At 38.4% G+C, this 23,010-nt stretch overlaps 1 protein-coding gene across 2 annotated transcripts in view; it reads left to right on the top strand.

Moving 5' to 3' along the window:
- Positions 1 to 9,825: 9,825 nt before the first annotated feature.
- The window catches only part of THUMPD2 (THUMP domain containing 2), a 55,526-nt gene continuing 42,341 nt past the window's right edge, over positions 9,826 to 23,010 (top strand). For both annotated transcript variants that reach the window (XM_044660637.1, XM_044660636.1), the window contains exons 1-2: positions 9,826 to 9,975; positions 19,088 to 19,223. In XM_044660637.1, the coding sequence (XP_044516572.1) occupies positions 9,826 to 9,975; positions 19,088 to 19,223 (286 nt within the window). The remainder of the gene's footprint in view (positions 9,976 to 19,087; positions 19,224 to 23,010) is intronic.

Here is a 23,010-nt window from a genome sequence, read left to right as displayed (position 1 = left end):
AAACAGGACAAAGTGAGTGCCCAGGTCCCTAAAAGAACCAGCTTGATTTTCTCTATGCTTGATCAGGTACTCATAGTAATTATTTTATTCTGCTTTGTATTACAATTATTTGTGTACTTTTCTTATCTACTCTACAAAACTGAAAGGCCTTTAAGCTCAGGAACTATGTTACATAATAACAAGCAGCAACATGTATTACCTGTTATGGGAAAGGGACAATACTAAGTCCTAGAGATACAAAAAAAATTGTTCCTACCTTATGGAGCTTACACCCCTCTGAGAGAATAGAACACAGATGAGAAAATGTAAGATAATTTGTAAATACCTTAGCAATTAAGGGAAAGGGAAAAGGCTTCCTTAGAAGGTAGCTGATCCATGAAGTAAGTTAAGGATTCTAAAGAGGTAGAGGAGAGATTGAAGTGAATCACAAACACGAGGAGAGAGCCCTTGCATAGACATAGTGCAGGTCATAACTGGAATTCTGAGTTCAGGAAACAAAAAGGAAGCCACTGGCTAGAATATAGTCAAGTCAAGGAAAGGAGGAAGGAGCCAGATGGTGAAGAGTTTAAATACCAGGCTGATGAGTGTGTATTTTAAACTAGAGGCAATAGGAAAGTACTAAAAATTCTTCAGCAGGAGTTCAGTGCAAACACATGCCTAAGCATCAGTTCATAGTAGAAAAGAAATCTTATGAATGTAATTCACATTAAAATTAGGTCAAGCTTGTGCTTTATGAAAATGATTTTTATAATTATGTGGAGGATAGATTGAAGGGAGTTGAGAATGAAAGTAAGAAGACACATTATAAGGATACTGAAATTAGTTAAAGGGGATTATGATGGCAGCAATGTACAAAGGATGGTGGGGTTGATAGAAGAAATGCTGTGGAGTTAGAATTGACCAGACTTGGCAAGTGTTGTCATTTGAGAAGGAAGAGACAAGAATGATTCTAAGTGAATGGTCCTAGGTGTTTGGAAGGATGGTGATATCTTCCATAGAAATAGAGAAATTTGGAGAAAGACTGTGATTGGGGTAAGATAACAAGTTCATTTGGGGCATGTTAAGTTTGTAAATAACTGAGGGATATCCAGGTGAAGATTAGTAATAGACAGTTGGTAATGTGGGGCTGGAGCTCAGTAGAGATTTTGGAATCTATACATACATATATCATATACATAAATGTACAAGTATGATACAAATATTTACACACATGCAACAAGAACATACTATGTAATAGATACATGTATTATGCATATTTTGAAATCTTTCACATAGAGATAATCATTGAACCCATGGCATGTATGATACAAATATTTATACATACATGTATATAAATACATACTATGTAATAGATGCATGTATTATACATGCATGTTTTGACATCCTTCACCTAGAGATAATAATTGAATCCATAGCAACTGATGAAATTGCCAGGAGAAAATGTGTAGAGAAAAAAGAAGGCCCAGGAGAGAACTTGGGGGAATATCCAAGATTCAGAGGTGACTCCTGGATAATCCAGAGTGAACCAAGGAGTGATCAGTCATATAGGAAGAAAAGAAGTATGCAGTGTGCAACACGGCCAATGATGTCAATAGCTACAGAGAGGTTAAGAAAAATGAGGATGAGAAAAGGAATCTATTTTAACACTGATTTCTCATTCTAGTGCCTAGCACACAGGACATGTTCAATAAGCATTTGCTGAACTGAATTTGTATTCAAAGTTGGTCTTGTGATTATCACAGGTACAAATTGGTTGAACAGAGCAACTTGTCTGTCATAATGGTTTTGTAGAGGCAGTCAAGAGCAATAAGCAATTCTGATTCTTAATTTCACAGTCTGTATAATTCCTTTGTTCTGCTGTGTTCAAACGAAGGATTTGTTTGTCTGCTTTTCTGGTTGCCCAGCAGTCTATAACAATGCCACATCATTTGTGTAGGCTCCCTGCTGTCTTCTGTTCTTCTGGAAGCAGTGTGGTGTAAGTTAAATGAACAGAGAATTTGGATTCATGTTAGCAAGACTCTTCTATTGGCATGTGCTTCTTTTACATATATGTCAAGATGCTCCTAAACTTGGTGATATTATATTTGGCATAGATTGTATCCAACAATTCTCACTTTTACAAGTCTTTCTTTAAAAATAGGAGTGTAGATTTACTAAGTGCACAGAAACAAAATATTTATTGCTCATAATGTAGAAATTTCTGTTTAAAGAAATATGCAAATACTATTCAATGAATTGAGAATACTCTCAATCAAGTAATTACTTTGCATTAGGAGCATTAGGAACTTAGCTTTAACTACCTTTTTTTTTTAATCCTCACTTTCTGTCTTAGAATTAATACTAAGTATAGATCTTGAGAGAGAAGAGCAGTAAAGGCTAGGCAATTGCACTTAGGTGACTTGCACTGAGTTATATAGTTAGGAAATGTCTAAGTTTAGATTTGAACCCAGGTCCTTCCAGCTCCAGGCCTGACTGTCAGTCTATCTACTGAGCCATGTAGCTGCCCCTTTAGCCACTTCTAATATGAAATCACATAGATACCACAACCAGGCAGATAATACATATATACTAAAGGGAGATGAATAGGGTTAAGATTCAGTAGATGAAAAATAATAATAGCTAGCATTTATATAGCATTGTAAAGTTTTCAAAACACTTTAAAAATATTGCATTTGATTCTCACCTGGATCAACCAGGGAGGTAGATGCTATCTCCATCCCCATTTTTACAGATGAGAGAACCGAGGCAGAGATTAAGTGACTTGCCCAGGAGCACACAACTAATGAATGTATTAAGACTTATTTTTTTTAACCCAATACCTTCCACCTTAGAACCAAGGTGGAAGAGTGGTAAAGGCTACAATGGAGATTAAGTGACTTGCCCAGGGCCACACAGCTAGGAAGTGTCTGAGGCCAAATTTGAACCCAGAACCTCCCATCTCTGGGCATGGAAGACTTCTTAACTTCAGATCTATCACTCTCTCCACTGTGTCAGCTGAGATATACACAAAGAAACAGAATACTGAGTCCAAAAGTGGAGCCTACTACAGCTTGCAAGTAAACAACCTTGGGAGAAGGAGAATAGACCAGTAAAGGTAGGTACCTTTACCAGGGCTTTTAACACTCAGACTTGCATCCTGGCTCAACCAAATTATCATGTATTTGCTTTCTGACTGCAAGTATTAGTACATTCTTTGTACCTGTATGACTAACCTTAATATAGTGTCTGGGACATAGAAGGCGGTTAATAAACAATTGCTGATTAAGTGAAAGTAGGATGCAGAGCAGAAACTGATAAAAAAAATTTTTTAAGACGCAGTATCTAGAGGCAGGTAGGTGGCTCAGTGGACAGAATGCCTAGCCTGGAGACAGGACGTTCTGGGTTCAAATCTGACCTCAGATATTTCCTGGCTTTGTGATCCTGGGCAAGTCACTTAAGCCCTATTGCATAGCTTTTACTGCCCTTTTTGCCTTGGAACTGATACTTAACATCACTTCTTAGACAGAAGAAAAGGGCTTAAAGAAAATTTAAAAAGGAAGCAGTATCTGGCATCTTACTTTGGAGAAGCTCTAGACTAGAGAAGGTTACCTACAGCTATCCTTTATGAAAATTCTATGTACAGTCAAAACTCTCCATAAGCAATTTCATGCTGAAAACTGTCAACACATCAGAATACCCCATATTAATTCCTCAGCAAGTAATTTTTAAAAATAAAAGAAAGAGGGGGCAGCTGGGTGGCTCAGTGGATTGAGAGTCAGGCTTAGAGATGGGAGGTCCTAGGTTCAAATCTGGCCTCAGACACTTCCTAGCTGTGTGACCCTGGGCAAGTCACTTGACCCCCATTGCCTACCCTTACCACTCTTCTGCCTTGGAGCCAATACACAGTAATGACTCCAAGATGGAAGGTAAGGGTTTAAAATTTAAAAAAAAAACACTTTAAAATAATAAAAGAAAGAATTTTCTGAAGTTGACAGAGATACCAAATCTTGAAGGTTTCACAACCAAGAATACAGAGTATGTTTAGTATAGCACAGCACAGCATAGCACAGTGCAGGGTCTTATCCATCCAGAGTGTTGAGCCTTGGTTGTCATGGTGATTGTTTGCTTTCATTTTTTTTTCCCTTCAACCAGAAGGACCCACAGCTTAGTGTCTCCTCACCTCCTATATGTTGGTTGTGTTTCTCCACACACCTTCCCTGATGAGGCTACTTTCCAAAAATGTGACAAGTCACTTGACGTCTGTAATTTCCTCATCTTTAAAATGGAGATAATTATGTCTGAACGACCTCTCTCATGGGGTGGCTGTGAAGATCGTGAGATAACATACTGTATATAAAGTGATTTGTCTGCTAAGACAATGAGGTGGTACAGTATATTCAGAATTGGCCTTAAATCAGGAAGACCTCAATCACCTGCCTCACCCAGAGAGTAAGACTGTGGGCAAGTCACTTAACCTCCATTTGCTTTAGTTTTCCCAACTGTAAAATGGGGGCAAAAATAGCACCTACCTCCCAAGTTTGCTGTGAGGTGCTCTGTGAACTATATATATATATAATATGATCTATGTGCATATATTTTTAAGTCACAGAGCAGTGTCAATGTGGCTCCTTGAGGGACTCATACAGAGCTTAGGGTTGCTAATGGCTGAAAAGGTAACTATGGCCACCGTGTGAAGGATGCAGAAAGCAAGAGAAAGAAGTCACTAGCAGCCTACTTAGGGGAACTCTTGCTTTTTCAGTGACAAGCCTGTGAGAGCCGCACAACTTAGATCAAACGGTGGCAGAAATCTCCTTACACTGTCGCATCCAAGGCTAAGCCTGGCCCTTTCTGTCAAAGGGACAGAAACTTAATTAGATATACTCATCTCTTACTCAGACGGGATGGAGAGATGGAGATGAGGTTGTTAATCTAGTCACCTGGGAGCAAAGTTAATGCCACATTCTGTCCTGCCTGAGTAGACCAAGACAAATCAGAAGAGAAGCATAGAACTCTGGATTGCTGTAGTATTTCCATAAAGCTAAACTTCCAGGTGGAGGTTGAGGATAGGGCCTAGAGTAGGTTTGCAAGTCAAAAAGCCTTGGGTTGATTTGGTTTTACCTTTGACCCCTTGGCTCAGGAACAAGGTGGAACAGGCTATCCAAAATTCCAGGATTTTGCTCTTTTTTGATCACTGGTGCAGGAACTGGTTTGATCACAGGCTGGGAAAACAAAACCATTTCATTGATTCATTGCTGATCTTCTGATTAAAGTATGTTACAAAATGTCTTGAGAAGCAGTGTTGCTAAATGGATAGAAAGCTGGCTTTAGAGTCAAGGAGATGTGAGTTCAAGTACTGATTCTGATATACTGTGGCAGTGTGACAGACCCTGGATAAGTCACCTAACTCCAGGAAGTTCTTTAAGACCTTTAAGTTGTGGGGCAGCTAGATGTCTCAGTGGACAGAGAGCCAGGTTTGGAGCCTGGAGGACTTTTAAGTTGTTCAATAGTTGACTATCTGTATTGGTAGAAAGAGTTTCTTCACCAGAAATTCTCTATGCTGATGAAATCACATATCTGGAACAACAACAAAAAAATTTCTTTTAAGTGACCTTCCATGACATGTATTATGGACCTCAAGCCATGGTATTAGATGATGCAGACCCCAAACCTAGACTAATTGGAGAGTGTTGATACCACTGATAAAGGGGGAAAGATGAAGGCTGAATGGCAGCCAGCTATTCTGAAAGTCTAAGAGAGGCATAGAGAGCTTGGCAGATATCCCATTGTACCCTTTGGTATTGAGTGGTATGCATAATAGATGATGCTGAGTGACAACCATCTGCCCAGGTCCTGACAGCTGCCTAAGACCGGGCACTGGTCTCAGTACCTCTTATCTCTCACATGAAGATGAGCTATTATTATTCTTCCCACTTCTCCTATGAGTAATGAGATAGGTTTTTATCTTCCCTTAATTGCCTTCTAAAATCAACAAATAGGCCTTCTTTGGGTTTTAAAAGAACTTTACTGCTAATACAACAAAGAAAGACAAACATTTAAAATAATAAAAAAGAAAAATTACTTAACTCTTAAAAGGGCATGCGTTTTTTGGCATGTACAAAGTACAGAAAGCTTTGTTCTATCCTTGTTTTAAACCTTTTTCTCTCTCTAGAGTCTCAACAAATTCCTATCACCCTCTCAGCAGCTAATTTCACATCCTACTTTACCAAGAAAATTGAGGCCACACATTGTGAGCTCCCTTATCTCTACTATAAACCCCAAAACCTCTGCACATTTTCTTTAATCTTTCTTTGCTATAGTATCAAAGAATCAATAGCCTTTCTCTTTGCCAAAGCAAATTTCTCTCTGTCTCTGTCCTATCACTTCCAGTCTCTTTTGGAAACTTATCCATCAATCATCCTCTCTCATCTTGAATTTCTCCCTATCTACTGGTTTCTTTCCTCTTACCTACAAACATGCATAGATATAATAATATATAATAACTAACATTTATATAGCACTGACTATATGCCAAGCACTGTGCTAAGCACTTTACAAATATCATATTTGATCCTCACAATCATACTCTCCTCCTGCATACTGACACTTTTCCTCTCATAGTCAATAAACATTTATTAAGTGCCTACTATGTGCCAGGCACCATGTAAAGCCCTGAGAATAACAAACAAATAAAAGAAAGACACGTATTTGCCTTCCAGAGAATCTTACAAATTAATGAGGAAGATAATACACAAAAAGGAATGGGGTTGAGGCAGAAAGGGATGTGCTGATGGAAAATGAAAAATCTGGGTCCTCTATAAAAAAAAAGCTTTGGGAGAAATACATTGTTCCAACTTCCAGAAAAGACAATCAAGAGTGGTGATAAGATGTCTGTTCCTTTTCAGGCTCCTTTGCTGGTTCATCATCTATCTGTCTCACTAAGGAGAGGTTTCATACAAAACATCTGCCTGCACCATGTTCTTTTCTCCTTCTAAACTGTCACAGTGACATATCTCAATCGTTCCCATTTCTCTACATGTAACATATATGTACATAATATACATATACATGCTATGTATAGCATACATGCATACATATATATATATATATCATTTGTTCCCATTTCTATACCTGTGTGTCCTTGAACAAGTCATTTAACTTCTATGGGCCTCGGTTTCTCCATCTGTAAAATCAGAGGTGGCAGAGAAGTAGACTAATTGACTTCTTTGTTCTCTAGTTTTTATATTGAACTCTAGGCAAAGGGTTTTGATCAGGGGAACCTCTCTAGATACTTTTTCTGTTCATATCTCAAATTTAACATACCTAATGCTGAACTCATACTCTTGTGACATTAGACGTGTCTTTTTCAATTACTTCTTGTAATGCACTTTGCATTCCAGCCAAACTAAACCACTTTTTTCCCAAAGAAACTTGACATGCATAGGCATTAGCACTGAATATAGGATGTACTTCCTCCAGCTCTGCTTTCAGAGTCCTTTTCCTCCTTCCAGGATGAGCTCAGGTGCCACCTACCCTTGTTTTGCCCAGTTGAAAGTATTCTTTTAAAATTCCCATGGAGTCATGGTCTGATCTTTCTTTTGTCCTTGTCATGCCATACTTTGGATTAAATCCCTGTGTTACTCTATATTTTCCCCATCCCCCTCTCCAATAAAATGTGATTTGCTTGGGGGAAAGAACCTTTGTATTCCTGGAGCCTAGTATAGTGTTTTACATACTTAACGTGTGTTCGGTTTTTCCTTGAATTGAAACTTTTGCTATTGGAGATTCCTAATGTCCAAAACCTTGCTGCTATATGTGCTAGGAAAGTCTTCTAGACTGGAGACTGAAGCAGGGCAAGGATCATATCTCATTTAAGCTTTGGGAGGCAGAATAGAAAAAATACAGAATTTGGAGTGTAAGGATCTAGATTCAAATCCAGATTCTGCCACTTCCTTTCTAAGCAACCTTAGGCAAGTAAATCACTTTATTTCCCTGGGTCTTAGATTCCATAGCTATAAAAGTACTTGATAACTTCTAAAGTCTTTTCCATCTCTAAATTATTCTCTATCCCAGTGTCTTAGTCAATAAATCAGTCAACAAGCATTTATTCAGCACTAAGTGCCCCATACTATGCTAAAGTCAAGGACACAAAGTCAAACCATATCAACATCACAAGTCTAAATGAATGCGAGGATAGTGGTATCTTCAATAGTAACAGGAAATTTGGGGTAAAGAAAGGTTTAGAGTAGACGTAAGATGAGTTGTTTTGGACATGTTGAGTTTGAAATACCTAGTAGTCATCCAATTCAAGATATCCAAAAGATTTAATGATGGAAATGGAGCTCAAGAGAGATGAGGGCTGGATCTATAGATCTAACTGGGAAGGCAATACATGAATAACTATGCATATTCAAGAAAAATACAGTGCAAATATAAGAATCTCAGAAACAAGGCACTGGGATTTGGGCTATCTTGAAGGAAACCATGGAAAGTTATCAGAAGAGGAGAGGAGAGCATTCTGGGCATGGGGTACTGCCAATGCAAAACACCATCAGGAGATGGGGTGTGACTGGTAAAGGAAAGCAAGTAGGCCAGTGTAGATGGATCACAGTGCATGGAAAGAAGTAAAGCAGAATACTAGAAAGGTAGGAACGGACTAGATTTAAATACAACAAAGGATTTTCTATTTAGTCTTATAGAGTTAGGGAGGCACTAGAGTTTATTGAGAAGAGGAAAGGATGGCATGGTCAAATCTGTGCTTTAGGAGGATCACTTTGGCATCTGAGTGGAAGATTAATTGATTTCTCCAATTCCCTGAGAAGAGGAAACATGAGGATCTGCATCAAGATGGTGATTGTGTGAATGGAATGGATAGAACTATTGGGAAGAAAGTTAGTATTTTACAATTGCCTGGATATCTCCAGAGAGCCAGGAACAAGTTCAGAACAAACAGCAAGAATTTAGTAAAGTGCTGCAGTCAGTAGAAGTGTTCCTTTTTAGAAGTGGAATAAATAGAGTACTGGACCTGGAATCAAGAAGACCTGAGTTAAAATCTAGCCTCAAAGAGTCACTAGCTGTGTGACCCACCCTCCCAGCATTCTTATAAGAATAAAATAAAAATTTCCAAAGTGCTCTGCAAAACTTAAAGTTACATATAATGTAGTAGTAATAAATGTAATAAAACCAAGTTGGTGTCTACAAATTAAAAACTTTTTTTCAATAACAATTTCAGCACAATTGGTTTTCTTTGTAATTCTATGTACTGTTTTAATTTATGTATTTTAAAACATTCGGAGGAGTCCACAGGCTGCACTAGACTTAAAATGGGGCCAAGATAGCAAGAGAGAAAAAAAAAGTTAAGAACCCTGTTTTTACTTGAGGGGTGGTAAAGTGGGCCATTAATATACTGTTCCCAAGAGCATTAAAGCTTAGCTCAGGGCTGTGTACACAGTAGGTATTTAATAAATGTTCCTAGAATTGAACTGTTTCTCTCCAGGCAACCAAAAGTCCCAGACCTTCCTTCCCATTCCAAGGTAGGCTTATGGAAGTAAGACTTCTCCTTCCTCTGTCATGCCCTTCCCATATCCTTTCTTCTCCCTCTCCTCCCCCTTCCCAATTGCCTTCCCTTTCTCTATCTCTTCCCTTGCCTTTTCTACCCCCTCCCTCTTTCTTACCAGTTCTCTCCATTACTCCTCCCTCTCTCTTCCATCCCCCTTTATTCCCCTCCCTTCGCCCCTCCCTCACTTCTCCCTCTTCCGGGGCGCACCGGAGCGACACGTGACCCGAGAGGCGGGGTCGCGCGGCCCTATTCCTCCGCTGGGTACTCGAACCCTATCTCCGTGCGGAGCCATGTCGGCCCTGGCACCCGAGGAGAGGCCATCATCCCCGAAGGGATCCTGGCCATCGCCTCAGGACGGAGCTCGGTATTTCTGTACTGCCGGCCGCGGCCTGGAGCCTTTTCTAATGCAAGAAGTGCGAGCCCGTCTAGCGGCGACGGAGGTGAGTGCCCCAACATGGCTCCGCCCCCGGCCCTGTGCGTACTGCGTGCGTGCGTTGGGGGCGGGGCCTCTGTGCGTGAACCGGATCTCCTCCCTCTTCTAGGTCTGAGCAGGGTCCTGGCTTTTCTCAGGCTGTTACCTGGCTGTCCACATCCATGCTTGGAAGGAGGACGGAAGGAGAATTTATGAAGCATCTGGTTTTAATTATGTACCAGGCTAAGAGCTAAAACTGCAAAACAAAGCAAGCAGAAGGCAGCTAGGTGGCCCAATTGATTGACAGCCCAGTCTAGAGACTGGAAGTGCAGAGTTCAAATGTGGCCTCAAGACACCTCCTAGCTGTGTGACTCCATTTGCCTAGCCCTTATTGCTCTAATGCCTCGGAACCAACGCACAGGATGGATTCTAAGACGGAAAAAAATAAAATAAAAAAGCAAGTGAGTCAAGGCCCTTGCTTCCATTCTAATGGAAGCAACATATAGAATGGAACTTTGCAAAACAAATAAACCCGTGCTCTCCTCTTGAAGAAACTCAAGGGACCATGGATGTAATAATAATATTAATAACATAGCATTTTAATAAGAACTAGCATTTTTTTAATATCAGGTAGTGCAAAGTGCAACCTGAGTAAAATCCAGCGCCTGATACGTACTAGTACTAGTTATGTGAGCCTTTGTTAGATTAAAATGAACATTTCTAAGTTCTTATTTTCTACAGTTTATTAATTATCGCTTGAAATAGAGAAAGAAGATAAGCATAGATTTAAGGAAGTCACTTCACCTTGCTTATCTCAGTTTCCTCATCTGTAAAATGAGCTGGAGAAGGAAATGACAAAGCACTCCAATATCATTGCCAAGAAAACCCCACATGGGATCACAGAGACTACTGATCAACAACAAAGCATTTTTGTAAAAGCACTTTATATGTTAGCTCATTTGATCCTTTATAACAACCCCAGGAAATAAGTGCTGTGATTATCTGCATTCTACAGATAAAGAAATGAAGGCACAGAGAGGTTGAGACTCCTGCCCAGAGTCACACAGTTTGCAAATGTCAGAGGATAGATTGGAACTCAAGTACTCCTGGCTCCAGGTCCATCACTGTATGCTAGATTTGGTCATGGGAGATCAACTCCCTCATCCAACAGATAAGGAAACTGAAGATGATGTGGTTATTTGCCCAAAGTCACAAAGGACTTGAATCCAAGTCTTATGACTTCAAATCTAAAGGACTTTATATTTGCACCAAAGCTTCTTCAGCTTTCCAGTAGGATTGCAGATGATAAACCAATCAATCAGTAAACATTTTTTAAGCATCTACTATGTGCCAGACACAGCAATAAGCATTGGGGCTACAAAAGAGGCAAGAGACAAGTCTCTGCCCTCAATGAGCTTACAATCTAATGAGGGAGGCAACATGTAAACAAATATAGTAAAGCAAGGTAGAAACAGGATAAATAGGAAATAATTAGTTAACAGAGGAAAAGCACTAGAATCTAGAGGGGCTGGGAAAGGTTTTCTGAAGAAAGTGGGATTTTAGATGGGACTTAAACGAAGCCAGGGAGATAATTAGTCAGAATGTAGGAGGGAGAATGTCCCAGACATGGGGGACCACCAGAGAAGATCCTGGGAGCAGAGAAATGCGAGTGTTTTGGTGATGGAAGAGCCAGGAGGCCCATATCACTGGATCAGAGAGCATATTATAGGGAATAAGGTGTAAGAAGCTTGGAAAGGTAGGAGGGGGAAGGACTATGAAGGACTTTGAAGGTCAAACAGACCATTTTGTATTTGATTCTGAAGGCAATAGGGAGCCACTGGAGTTTATTGAATAGAGGGGTATTGTGATCCAAGCTGCTTTTTAGGAAAATCACTTTGCCTGGCTGAATAGATGATGAACTGGAGTTGGCTGTTTGCAAAGTAAATATATTATTCAGGCCCAATGAATTCTATTTTCATTAATTTAACAAACTTTACTCATTTACATAATACAATGCGAGTACAGTGTCTTTATTACTTCAAACCCATATTTGGAGAACTTATAATCTAATATTGGGGAAAAGCTACATAGATGATGTAGTGTAGTGAAAAGTCCCAAGTGCTACAAGAAATTTGAAATTCCATTTACCTTGGGAGTCAGAGAAATCAGGGAAGGATTCATGGAACAGCATCTGAATTGGGCCTCAAAGCTTAATAAATTGGAGTTGAGAATAACAGATTTCAGGCATCAGTAACAATATGAGCCAAGGCACAGATGTGAAAGGGTAGAGTGAGAAAAGGGGAACAGTTAGTGAACAGGTAGACAGACTAATTAAAAACTTGCCAGAGATCATCTGAATAGATAAAAAACAGTTGTCCAACCAAATCACTTTTTCTCAGGAGGAAAAGACAAGCCAGCAAATACTACAAGATCCACAAATCATAGCACAAATTGAATATATGAACTATGTATTACAGTTATTCTAAAGGCTAGGAACATTCAAAACGGTAGGCACATATAAATGTAGTTACCAAACCCTCAAGAAACTCCTCTTCGGAGGAGCCATAGAAGAGAGGGTACTTCTGGAGGTCATGGGGTAACATTAGAACATCATGATAGAATGTGGCTTGTATTTCCGGAATTTAAAGTTGTGCAGCTAGAAAAATACTATTATTTAATAGCACTGATGAAAGCCTCATTAGACTGGTAATAGACTGGTAATAGTTGTTTGGCCACTGAATTACAATAAATATGTGGAAAAATTTTAGAGGGTTCAAAGAAATGCAACAAAAATGATCAAAGAATAAAAATGTTAAACCAATTGGAATTACATAACCTGAAAAATAAAATATTATGAATTTAATTAGCCTAGGAATGCCTAAAGGATTATGAGAAAGAAACATTGCTTTCTCTCACATTCATTCATTTAGTATTTTTTTCCCCTTTAATAGCCCTTATCTTCTATCTTAGTATCAATTCTAAGGCAGAAGAGCAGTAAGGGCTAGGTTGTGAGGTTAAGTGATTTGCCCCGGGTCACACAGCTAGGAGTATCTGATACTATTTTTTTAATTGTTAATTTTAAAAACAAGTTTCCACATAAGTTTTCCAAAGTTATATGATCCATATTGTGTCTTCCTCCTTTCTGCCCTCCTCCCTCCTGGGGAACAATTCAATCTGGGTTATACATGTGTCATCCTACAAAACATATTTCCATATTATTCATTTTTGTAAATGAAATATCTTCTAGAACTAAAACTCCAAAACATGTACCCAAATAAATAAGTGATAAATCATATGGTTTTCATCTGCATTTCTATTCTAACTGTCCTTTCCCTGGAGGTGGATAGCTTTCTTTTTTATAAGTCCCTCAGAATTGTCCTGGATCACTGTATTCCTTTTGATAGCAAAGCCTATCACATTTCACCGTTGCACAATATTTCAATTACTGTGTAAAATGTTCTCCTGGTTCTGCTTATTTCACTCTGCATCAGTTCAGGGAGGTCTCTCCAGTTCTTTCTGAAATCATCCTGTTCATCATTCCTTAGAGCACAATAGTATTCCATCACCATCATATACCACAATTTGTCCAGCCATAGTCCATTTGAAGGGCATCCCTTTAGCATTCAATTCTTTGCCACCAGAGAGGAACTATAAATATTTTTGTACAAACACATTCTCAGGCACCATATTTGAACCCAGGTCCTTTCAATTCTAGGCCTGGAGCTCTATCCTCTGGGCTACTTAGCTGCCTCATCATTTAGTATTTGAGCACTAGTAATATGGAAGTTATCCCAAAGTTAAACTCCATGGAAAAGTCGCAAAACCAGGAATCTGTCATTAGGGCAGTTGAATCAGGCTGATCATTTAAAGTTTGTGGGGTCAGTTGCTGTAAAACTTGGTGGACTGGATGCTTTCCTTTCTTTTTTATTTTTTAAATCAACTAATCTCAGCATTACCACAGGGGTGTGTGTGTGGGATTGTTTTTAAATTTTCACTGCTTAGTTGAACTGAAATAAATATATCAATCCTGTTTTTTGGCACCCAAGACAGCTAACAAATTAGAGATTATTTTAAAACCTCTTCAGACCAAGTTCAACCTTTTAATATATGAAATGCTAAAAAGAATACCCCCCCACCAATGCATTTCATATGAAGCAGCTTGGAGAAATAGAAGAGGGCTTGCCTTACAGCCAGGAAGACCGAAGTTCAGGGCCCACCTCTGACTCCTACTGCCTTTGTGACCATGAACAAGCTCTGCCACTTCTTGGCCCCCGCAGGCATCTCATACTTTAAGTGAAAAACAGGCTGCGTTTCTGTATCTGTGCAGGAAGTTTGTACCCCAGGAGTTTACTGCCTTTACGAAGTCCCAAGACCTGACCCCAAACTTGGTACCTGCTCCCCCAGCTTATACGTCTTGGCTTGGTTCTCCCCTTGACCCTCTGTGTTGGACTTGAATCTGTGGCTTCAGGATAAAAGCAAAAATGCCAGCTGCCTCAGAGCATTAGCACTTGGAGAGCAGCCTTGTTGTATCCTTTTAGAAAGTGCTAGACGTAAAATCAGCTTGGCTTGGGCTTTCTTCCCAAAGAGAGGAAAACAAGCTATATCTATCTCAATAAGTTTTCAAGCAGCAAATATTAGGATGAAAATACTCTCCCTGGCACATTTTCCTTCAGTCTTGTGCCTAAAATAAATGATCAGTTAGGAAACTAAACGCTTAGCAGCTGGTTTCTGTTGCCATTGATGCATTCCTCCCTGGAATCTTGGTTTAGTTCTTTCAGCTGCAGAAGAGGAAGACGGGTCAGGCCTTAGCCCTGATGTTGACTGGAGGAAGTCATCTTTCTGGCATATGTTTTTAGCATGCACTCAACATTTCTGAGTCAGTCCTCATATTGTTCTTTTTTATTTTTGAGCCTTACACTGTTTCTTCTAAACAAACCCTTTGAGGGGCTTCTGGATTGACTTACTGCTGTTCTGCCATCTCCTTAGACATGCTTTGAGGCAGCAGCTGGACCTGGAGTCAGGATGACCTGAGTTCAAATCCCATCTCAGCCACTTACTAGCTGGATGACCTGGGATGAGTCACTTAACTTTTGTTTGCCTTATTTTTCTTAGCTGTAAAATAGGGATAATAATAGCATCTGCTTCCCAGGGTGAGAAAAATATTAGAAAATAATGAGAAAATATTTATAAAGCACTTAGCACAGTGCCTGGCAAGTAGTAGGCATTATAAAAATGCTTATTTTCCCCTTCCCTTCCCTTCCTTTTATAACAGAAATAAATATGAATTTTCAATGAAAAAGGTTCAATGTGAATAGTTCTGAACTTGGAATCAGGAACTTTGAGTTCAAAGCTTGTATCAGACACTAGTTGTATGATCCTAGGTGAGTCACTTGCCTGCTTTGGTTTCCTCATCTGTAAATTGGCAATATTAATAACATTATGAGGATCAAATGAAATATCATTTAAAGCTTTGCAAATTTGATGATGAATTTCTTTTAGAATAAATAAAAGCTTTTCAGAATTTTATGTACTGGAACATATTAAATAATAAGATGTTTATTTATAATGTTTTACAGGATCAGAAAATCTTTAATCAGCTTATTCCCAGTAAAATATTTAATGTAGCCCCTCTGAATATTTTAACTTGACAGTGTTTGCCATGGGGTTAAAAGCTGTTCATAATAATAACTGTCATATATTTTGTAGCACTTCAAAGTTTGCAAAGCATTTCACATCTCTTTTCTCTTATGATCTTTACATCACAATGTTATAACACTTGTTTTATAGAAGAGGAAACTATTGGTCTCCAAAGTTAAGTGATTGCCCAGAGTCTCAGAGACCTAAGTATGGAAGACAAATTTGGAACTTGTGTTTCTGGCTCTAGGTCTGGTGATCTATCGAATAAGACACTGCTTTTTTCAACCTGTCTAATAGTAGGTATATATTTGTGAATCATTTAACTCAGAATTCCTATTTCTGTTTGCATTTTTAAAATTACAATATTTAGAGGTTTTGTTTCCGATCAGCAATAGGAGGTAATGATTTATTCAGAGAACTTAAATTTAAATCAAAACTCTTTTACTTATTACATTGTGGGTCCTTGAGAAAATTATTCAATGCTTCTGGGCCTCAGTTTTCTCATCAGCAAAAATGAATGGGTTATATTAAGTATTTTCTAGGGCCCCTTCTAGTTGTACATTCTTTGGTACTATGCTTATTTTTACATCTGTGGAAAACTATACATTCTTCGTGATGGAGGGAACATTGAACTCTATGAGTAGTAAATCTGAATTTTTTAACATACTTTCCTGGTTAGGAAACCATTGCCTCTCAAATATCTCATGTATTCCCTCAAACACTTATCTGTCCTATTCTAAGTCACCCTTCTTCAGTGAAAATGGCAGCATTTAATTTTTTTTGTTACTAGTGCTGGTTCAGTTTTACCTGACCTATAAGGATTTCATCTAATGCTAGCATGTCGCTTCCCTCAAAGTTCACATTGTTAAACACTGAGTTTATCAGCCTGAAGAAAACCTAGTCCTGAGAATACTAGAGGCATGAAACTCAGAACACCAGCATGGAGTTTCCTCTCTGAGCCTAGAGATCTTGTTTTATCCTGGACACCACCTTGAGCTACTTAAACACCTACTGATCTAGGTCTAAGACCCTCTAGTTCTTTAAGGATACAGGAGTCTTAGTAACCAGGAATGAATTAGAGCCAACTTAGTTAACCTGGGGCCACTGCTAACAGTGCAATTTCAGGCCAGCCAAAAGAAACCCTACTAGGACCCAAAGGGTTACAAATAAACCAGGCTTGAAATGTAGTGAAAATGAAAACAATTTGACTCACTTCATTTAGCTCACTGTTACTCATTACTCTTGCCATTTTCCATTCTTTCCCACCCATTGGTCCCCATGTATATTAACCACCGAAACCTCCTTCTGCTTCATTTATAACGTTTTTGTTTACATTCCATCTGGTTGGGTTCCATACCACACATCAACTCATAAAATGGCTCTTGCCCCTTGGAAATGCTATTCTTCCCAACTCATGAATCTTCAGCCCTGGATAATCCCCATCCTCTGATCTCTTTGTTTCAGCCCCCTTAATCCATCCTCCGTTCCTTAAAACCATTCAATATCATTACCAACAAAGTCAGTGTCTCTATAATCTTCAATAAGGCTAATCCCTCTCCCTATTCCCATTATCCCATTTCATATTCTTACCCCACAACCTCTTTCTAGCAGTCAATTCTCCCTCCTGCATCTTCTTTCCCTCACCAATGACTCTTCTCTGTTCAGCTGCCATCTCATAAACTTAATGAAAAAATACCTGATGCTTTTGCTTCCTCAATATTCATTGTGAACTCATTCCTTTGCAAACTGCCCCTTATGATTTTATTCAACATGTTCTCCTAATTACCCACTTCAGCAGCCTTTTTTTCCAGTCCTCATTCTTCTTGACCTCTCCAGTTGATATTTTTGACAACCTTTTCATACTAGATATTTTTTCCTCATTCGCCTTAACTCTACTTCTTATCTTCTACTTTTCCTTTTATGTCTCCTTCACTGGTCCTTCATCCTCTTTCCAAGTCCTTACTGTGACCATTCCCCGAGGGTTTAAGCCTGTCCCTTTTTCCTGTCCTCTCTAAATTTTTTCTCATCAGTCTCATTCATTCCTACCCCATGCAGATGACTCCAAAATCTTTATTTCCAAAATCTTATTGACCTCTTTTTTGAGCTTCAGGTTCATATTTTCCTGGTACCTTAAACTCAACTTGTCCCTAACCAGTTTACTATCTTTCCCCCTAAATCTCTTATTCCTGACTCTCCTAGGAGTTTCTGTCTATGGCACGATGTTTAGAATCTTAAAATTATCTCTAATACTTGTACCTTCTTCCCTTATATCCAATCAGTTCCAATGTCTTTTCAGTTCTATTTCCATAATATCTCTCCCTTCCATCCCTTCCTTTTTACCCTTTGCAACAACCTTAGTACAGGCACTCATTGCCATCTTTTGGACTATTGTATTAACTTCCTAGCAATTCTCCATTCTCCCCCCTCTTCCAAATCAACCTTCATAAAATCCATGCTAATATTCCTCATGCAGAGCTCTGATCATATCCCTCTTTTGCTCAAAAATCTTGAGTTATTGGGGTTTTTTTGGCCTACATTTGACATTTTTAAGACTTTCCCACTATTTTAACTCTCCAGACTTTTCTCCTATTTTATATATTATATATTCTCACTGAACTGAGCATCTCTATCTTCTAAATATATACTTAGTCTTCTTATACCCATGCTTTTCAAATTTTCACCAATACTGTTCATTTTAAGAATGTGTTTGTTGAAGTACGTATAAGGAAATAGCTTCCATCTTGATTCTTTTGAGATGATGCTTAGTGGGTAAACCTTAACTCCACTTGACTCAGAAAACATGGAAATTATACAGCTTGCTTCATTTAAATGAATTTGATGACTTGTTGTAGCCCACTGACAAGTGTGACAAGGTTAGCTGATGAATGGACTCATGGAGAGAGTCCCCATTGGCATATTCCATCCTTTTTGCCTCTATGATCTAGTTCTAGCACAACTTCTGAGAAAATAATCAAGCAAATGTAGAAAATTAAAAATATGGCATAATAAATGCAACTGAGTGTTTGATGATGAGCTTAAGTGAGCCTTTAATTTTCCTAGTCCACATATTTCTTAATAATGGCCTTCCTTTACTCTTAGCTACTGCCAGAATTGATGATATTATTGATTAATAATAATATTAAATATTGAGAGGCCATATTGTATAGTGAATAAAATGTTGGACTTGAAATCAGAAGACCTGGGTTTGATTACCATCTCACACAATTAATAGATATGTCTCAAAAATCTTGAGTGATTGGGTTTTTTGGCCTACATTTGACATTTTTAAGACTCTCCCACTATTTTTAGCAAGTTGCTTAACCTCTGTTAATCCTCATATAAAGGTGAATAATTGTTATTGTTTTTTCTCTCTAATCTAATACTTAAATATCTGACTTGTGTTTCTCATAAATTCTTTATGTATATCTACTTAATTAAAAAGCAAACAGGTACTTAATTTTAAGGACTAGAGTGATAGCATCTGTATTTTTCTCTTTCCTTAGGTTGAGTATATTTCAGGGAAGGTTTTTTTCACTACCAGTGCCGGTTTAACAATGCTGAAACAACTGAAATCTGCAGAAAGACTATTCTTGCTACTTAAAAGGCAACCTCCACTTATCATTTCTTCTGGAAGGAAAGGTATGAAATATATAGACTTTGTCTTCCAGGATCTACTATACATGAGGATTTTTTTTTTAAAACAAAACCTCATCTCAGCTTTATAACTACTCTAATTTGTGAGTACTAACTTCTGTTATTTGCAAGGCTGTTTTTCCCATAGTGACCTTGAGAGGCCATTTGTTATAGCAGGTCTGTGTCAATACGTCTGTCCTCATCTTTAACCTAGCCAGGTCACTTGGAAATTGAGAACTAGGAGCCCTGGGAATGGATTCTTCTTCTCTAGATGTCTTTCAACAAAGGCTGGTTAATCACTTGTTGGGCCTGTTATTGAGAGGATTTGGGGGAAGGTAGGCATTAAACTCAGTGGCCTTCCAACTTTTAGATTCAATGACTCTGAGACCTTCTCAAACATTATTGGGGGGCTCTTGGGGTGGAGAGAGAACATGAGGAGCTATCTCTGTTTTAATAATCCTGATTCACACAGTTATTTTTGTAACCAAGCTTTATGATTAAGTTTATTTTTATAGAAGCAAATTGTCACCAACCTCAGGGCCAGGTAAAGGCTTAACTATCCATTTCCTCTTTAGAGAATACAAATAGGATTACTTTCCTCACAGTTCTGTTCCTCAATGTTAATTCCATATATGTCATGTATAAGTGAGGGTTCAGAAGGGCCCATCTGAGTGCCACAGGTTTTCTAACTGACATGGCCCAGGGTGAGTAGCAAGTGTAGTCAGGAAGGAGGAAAGGGACACAAGAGATGGATGTTCATAGGCCACAGAAGAGCCAAGGTGGTGCCAGGATGAAGTAAAGTTCATTTGGGGTACCACTTACATTGGTTACGTAAATTTGGGGTCAGGTGTTTTCAGAATTATAAAATTATGAAATTTCGAAGTTCACAGAAAACTCAAGGTCCATCTTGTCCAATCCATACCTCAGTAAAGAATTCCCTCTACAACATAAGCCAATAAAGAAGTCACTTTGCCTTTGCTTGAAGACCTAATTCAGGAAGAACTCCCTCCCAAGGCAACCTTTTTTGCTTTCTAGAAGGACTAATTGTTAGTAAATGGTTTTTTTCCAACACATTAAGATTTAAATTTTTCTATAGACTACATTCTTCTCTTCAAGTTCTATTCATTGCTCCTGGTGCTTCTCTCTGGGACAAAACTGATACTATTCTGATACTTCCTTCAGCTGAAAGCTTTTCAGTTGATTAGTAAGCATCTCAGTGTTTTGGAGACCCCAAAGGAAAATGTGGGAGAAAACAGAAGAGTTTATATTTGATTCTAGAGGAAATAGGTTTTTTGAAAATTGGTCATTTGGTGCCAGACTGGAGAAGGAAAGAGCCTGGTGTCTACTCTGGTATCCTTGCCAAGAAAACCCCAAATGGGGTCATGAAGAGTCAGACATGACTGAAAAAACTGAACAACTGTGCCTGGCACTGAGTGGTGTGATATGGTCAGAGCCGTACTTTATGATTATTATTTCAGCGGGTATGTGATGATGGCCTGAAGCACGAGTCTCATGCAAGAAGACCAGTTAGGAGGCTATTGAAGTAGTCTAGGCAAGAGGGTGATGAAGCGCCTGAAAACACCCATCGTTCCCAGACTTCTCTTTTTTTTTCTCTACATGTTCTATCTCTTATGACTAGAGCACACTTGGTGTGGTGTGGACATGATTCTGGGTCCAAAGATAACTATCAGCAAAGCACAAATACTGGCAGGTGATACCACGCTAGGAAGGCTTTTGAGTATTGGTCTAATGGTGGACTGTCTTTTAAGTTAAATGAGGACTGATTGGCCTCTCTCATTTTGGAGAGTCTCCTCACCTGTTTGGCAGCAGTATGATATGTTTTTTGGCCATAGCAAGTCTTAAAAGTCTTCTGCTAAGTTGTACAGCAATTATAAATTATATTCTTCTTTAGAGAAATGTGTACCAAAAAAACCATAGATCCTTGAAGTATTACAAGACACATTCCATTTTAAAAATGAGTTCTACAAAACACATTTATAGAAATAGTTTGTTAACACCATTAGATAAGATGTCAGATATATTTTTCCCTACATGTTTATTATTATATGTTTTCATCTTCCCTTTGCTCTCTGCTGCCTGTCTGCCTTTGTCCTATTCCATATTATGGAATGGTGATCATTCACATTAAAATCTGATATTCTCTAAAGCAGTGATTCTCAGACTTTCTTAAAATGTTTTGAGGGAGTGTAGTTAGATGGCTCAGCAGATAGAGAGTCAAGCCTGGAAATGGAAGGCCCTGGGTTCAAATCTGCCCTCATATACTTCCAATTGCATGACCCTAGGCTCATCATTTAACCCCAGTTACCTAGTCTACCACTCTTCTGCCTTGGAATAGTTAACATTTATTCTAAGACAGAAGGCAAGGGTTTAAGGTCCCCAAAGAGCTTTTGTTTATGTATGTTTATTAATATTCACCATGTTAGAGATTAAAATGTCTTAGTGTTATAAAAACAGTTTGACCTTACTGAGTCCCTGAAAGGATCTCAGGGATCACCAAAGGTTTCTGGACCAAATCTTGAGAGCTGCTACTTTAAAAATTTATCTTTTCACTTGACTATATTAGATATTTGTAAAAAAGAGAGGTGTGCTTTATACCCTAAAACTGGTGGCCCCACAATGAAATGATAAGAACAATGGATTTGGAGTCAAAAGACTTTATGGAAATGCTAACTCTCTCACCTGCATGACCTCACTTAGCTCTGTGAGTCTTAGTTCCTTCATCTGTAAAATGAGGTGAATAGATTAGATGATCCCCTAAGGATCCTTCCAGCTCTAAATCCTGTTAACCTAATGCCTGGAACAACCCCATTAAACCCAGCTAAGCAAATTTTAATTGGTGAATGAAATAACTAAATAAAATGCAGGATAGCAAACTTCAGTTATCTTGTACTCAGAAATCTCATGCTCTCAAGAAATTAAAGCCATGATGATCTGAAAGTAAATAAATGAATAGCCACAATGAAGTCTCCTTTAGAATTTTAAATATAGTCTCCCCAAAGTACTTAAAATTGTATGATTTCTCCCCTAAATTGCCCCATAAAGTTAAAACAAGGAAGCTGAAAGTGGGCTAAAGCCAAGTAGGAGGTTGAAGTGGTTAATAGTATAGAAATGAAAATTTGAATATCCTATTTTTAGAAAGTCAAGGGATACTAATAAATATTCTAAAAATTATTATTTTTTAATTAAAGGGAAGAAAATGGCTTCAAAGACTTTAATTACATAATTAATTAGACATAACATATAAACTTAATTCTCTAGTTACCTAATCATATCTCACTTGATCCTCACAAGAACCCTATGAAGGAAGTAATGCATGTATTTTCCCTATTTTGCAAGGAACCTGAGACCTAGAAAGTAAGTGACTTACTCATTCACAAAGCTGTTAAATTTACTTGACTGTTTCAAGAACGATTCAAATGACAAGAAATAAAGCAATTAAATGTACTCCAGAAAATAAGTTTCAGAGATCCTTAGTGTAAGTATGTTTTCACAGCCCCAAACTACAAGATCCTAGATTTGGACCAGGAAGGGACCCGAGAGGTCATCTGGTCCAACCTCCCTCATTTTACAGATGAAGAAATTGAACCTATAGACTATCCAGGGTCAAGCAAGTATGAAGTAGTAATGCTGGGATTTGAATCCAGGTCCTTTGCTTTCAACTCTTCATTCTGTCCATTTCACCAGACTCCTCTCCAGCAAGCATAATAATTATCCTGAGTCATCAAGAAAAAGTGAAATGATATTTCCTATCCAGAGAGCAAAGAGGGATACC

This window comes from Gracilinanus agilis, chromosome 2 (genome assembly GCF_016433145.1).
Source record: "Gracilinanus agilis isolate LMUSP501 chromosome 2, AgileGrace, whole genome shotgun sequence".
Classification (NCBI taxonomy): domain Eukaryota; kingdom Metazoa; phylum Chordata; class Mammalia; order Didelphimorphia; family Didelphidae; genus Gracilinanus; species Gracilinanus agilis.
Note: the sequence above shows the minus strand (reverse complement) of the source record. Positions and strands in the feature narration are given on the sequence as shown.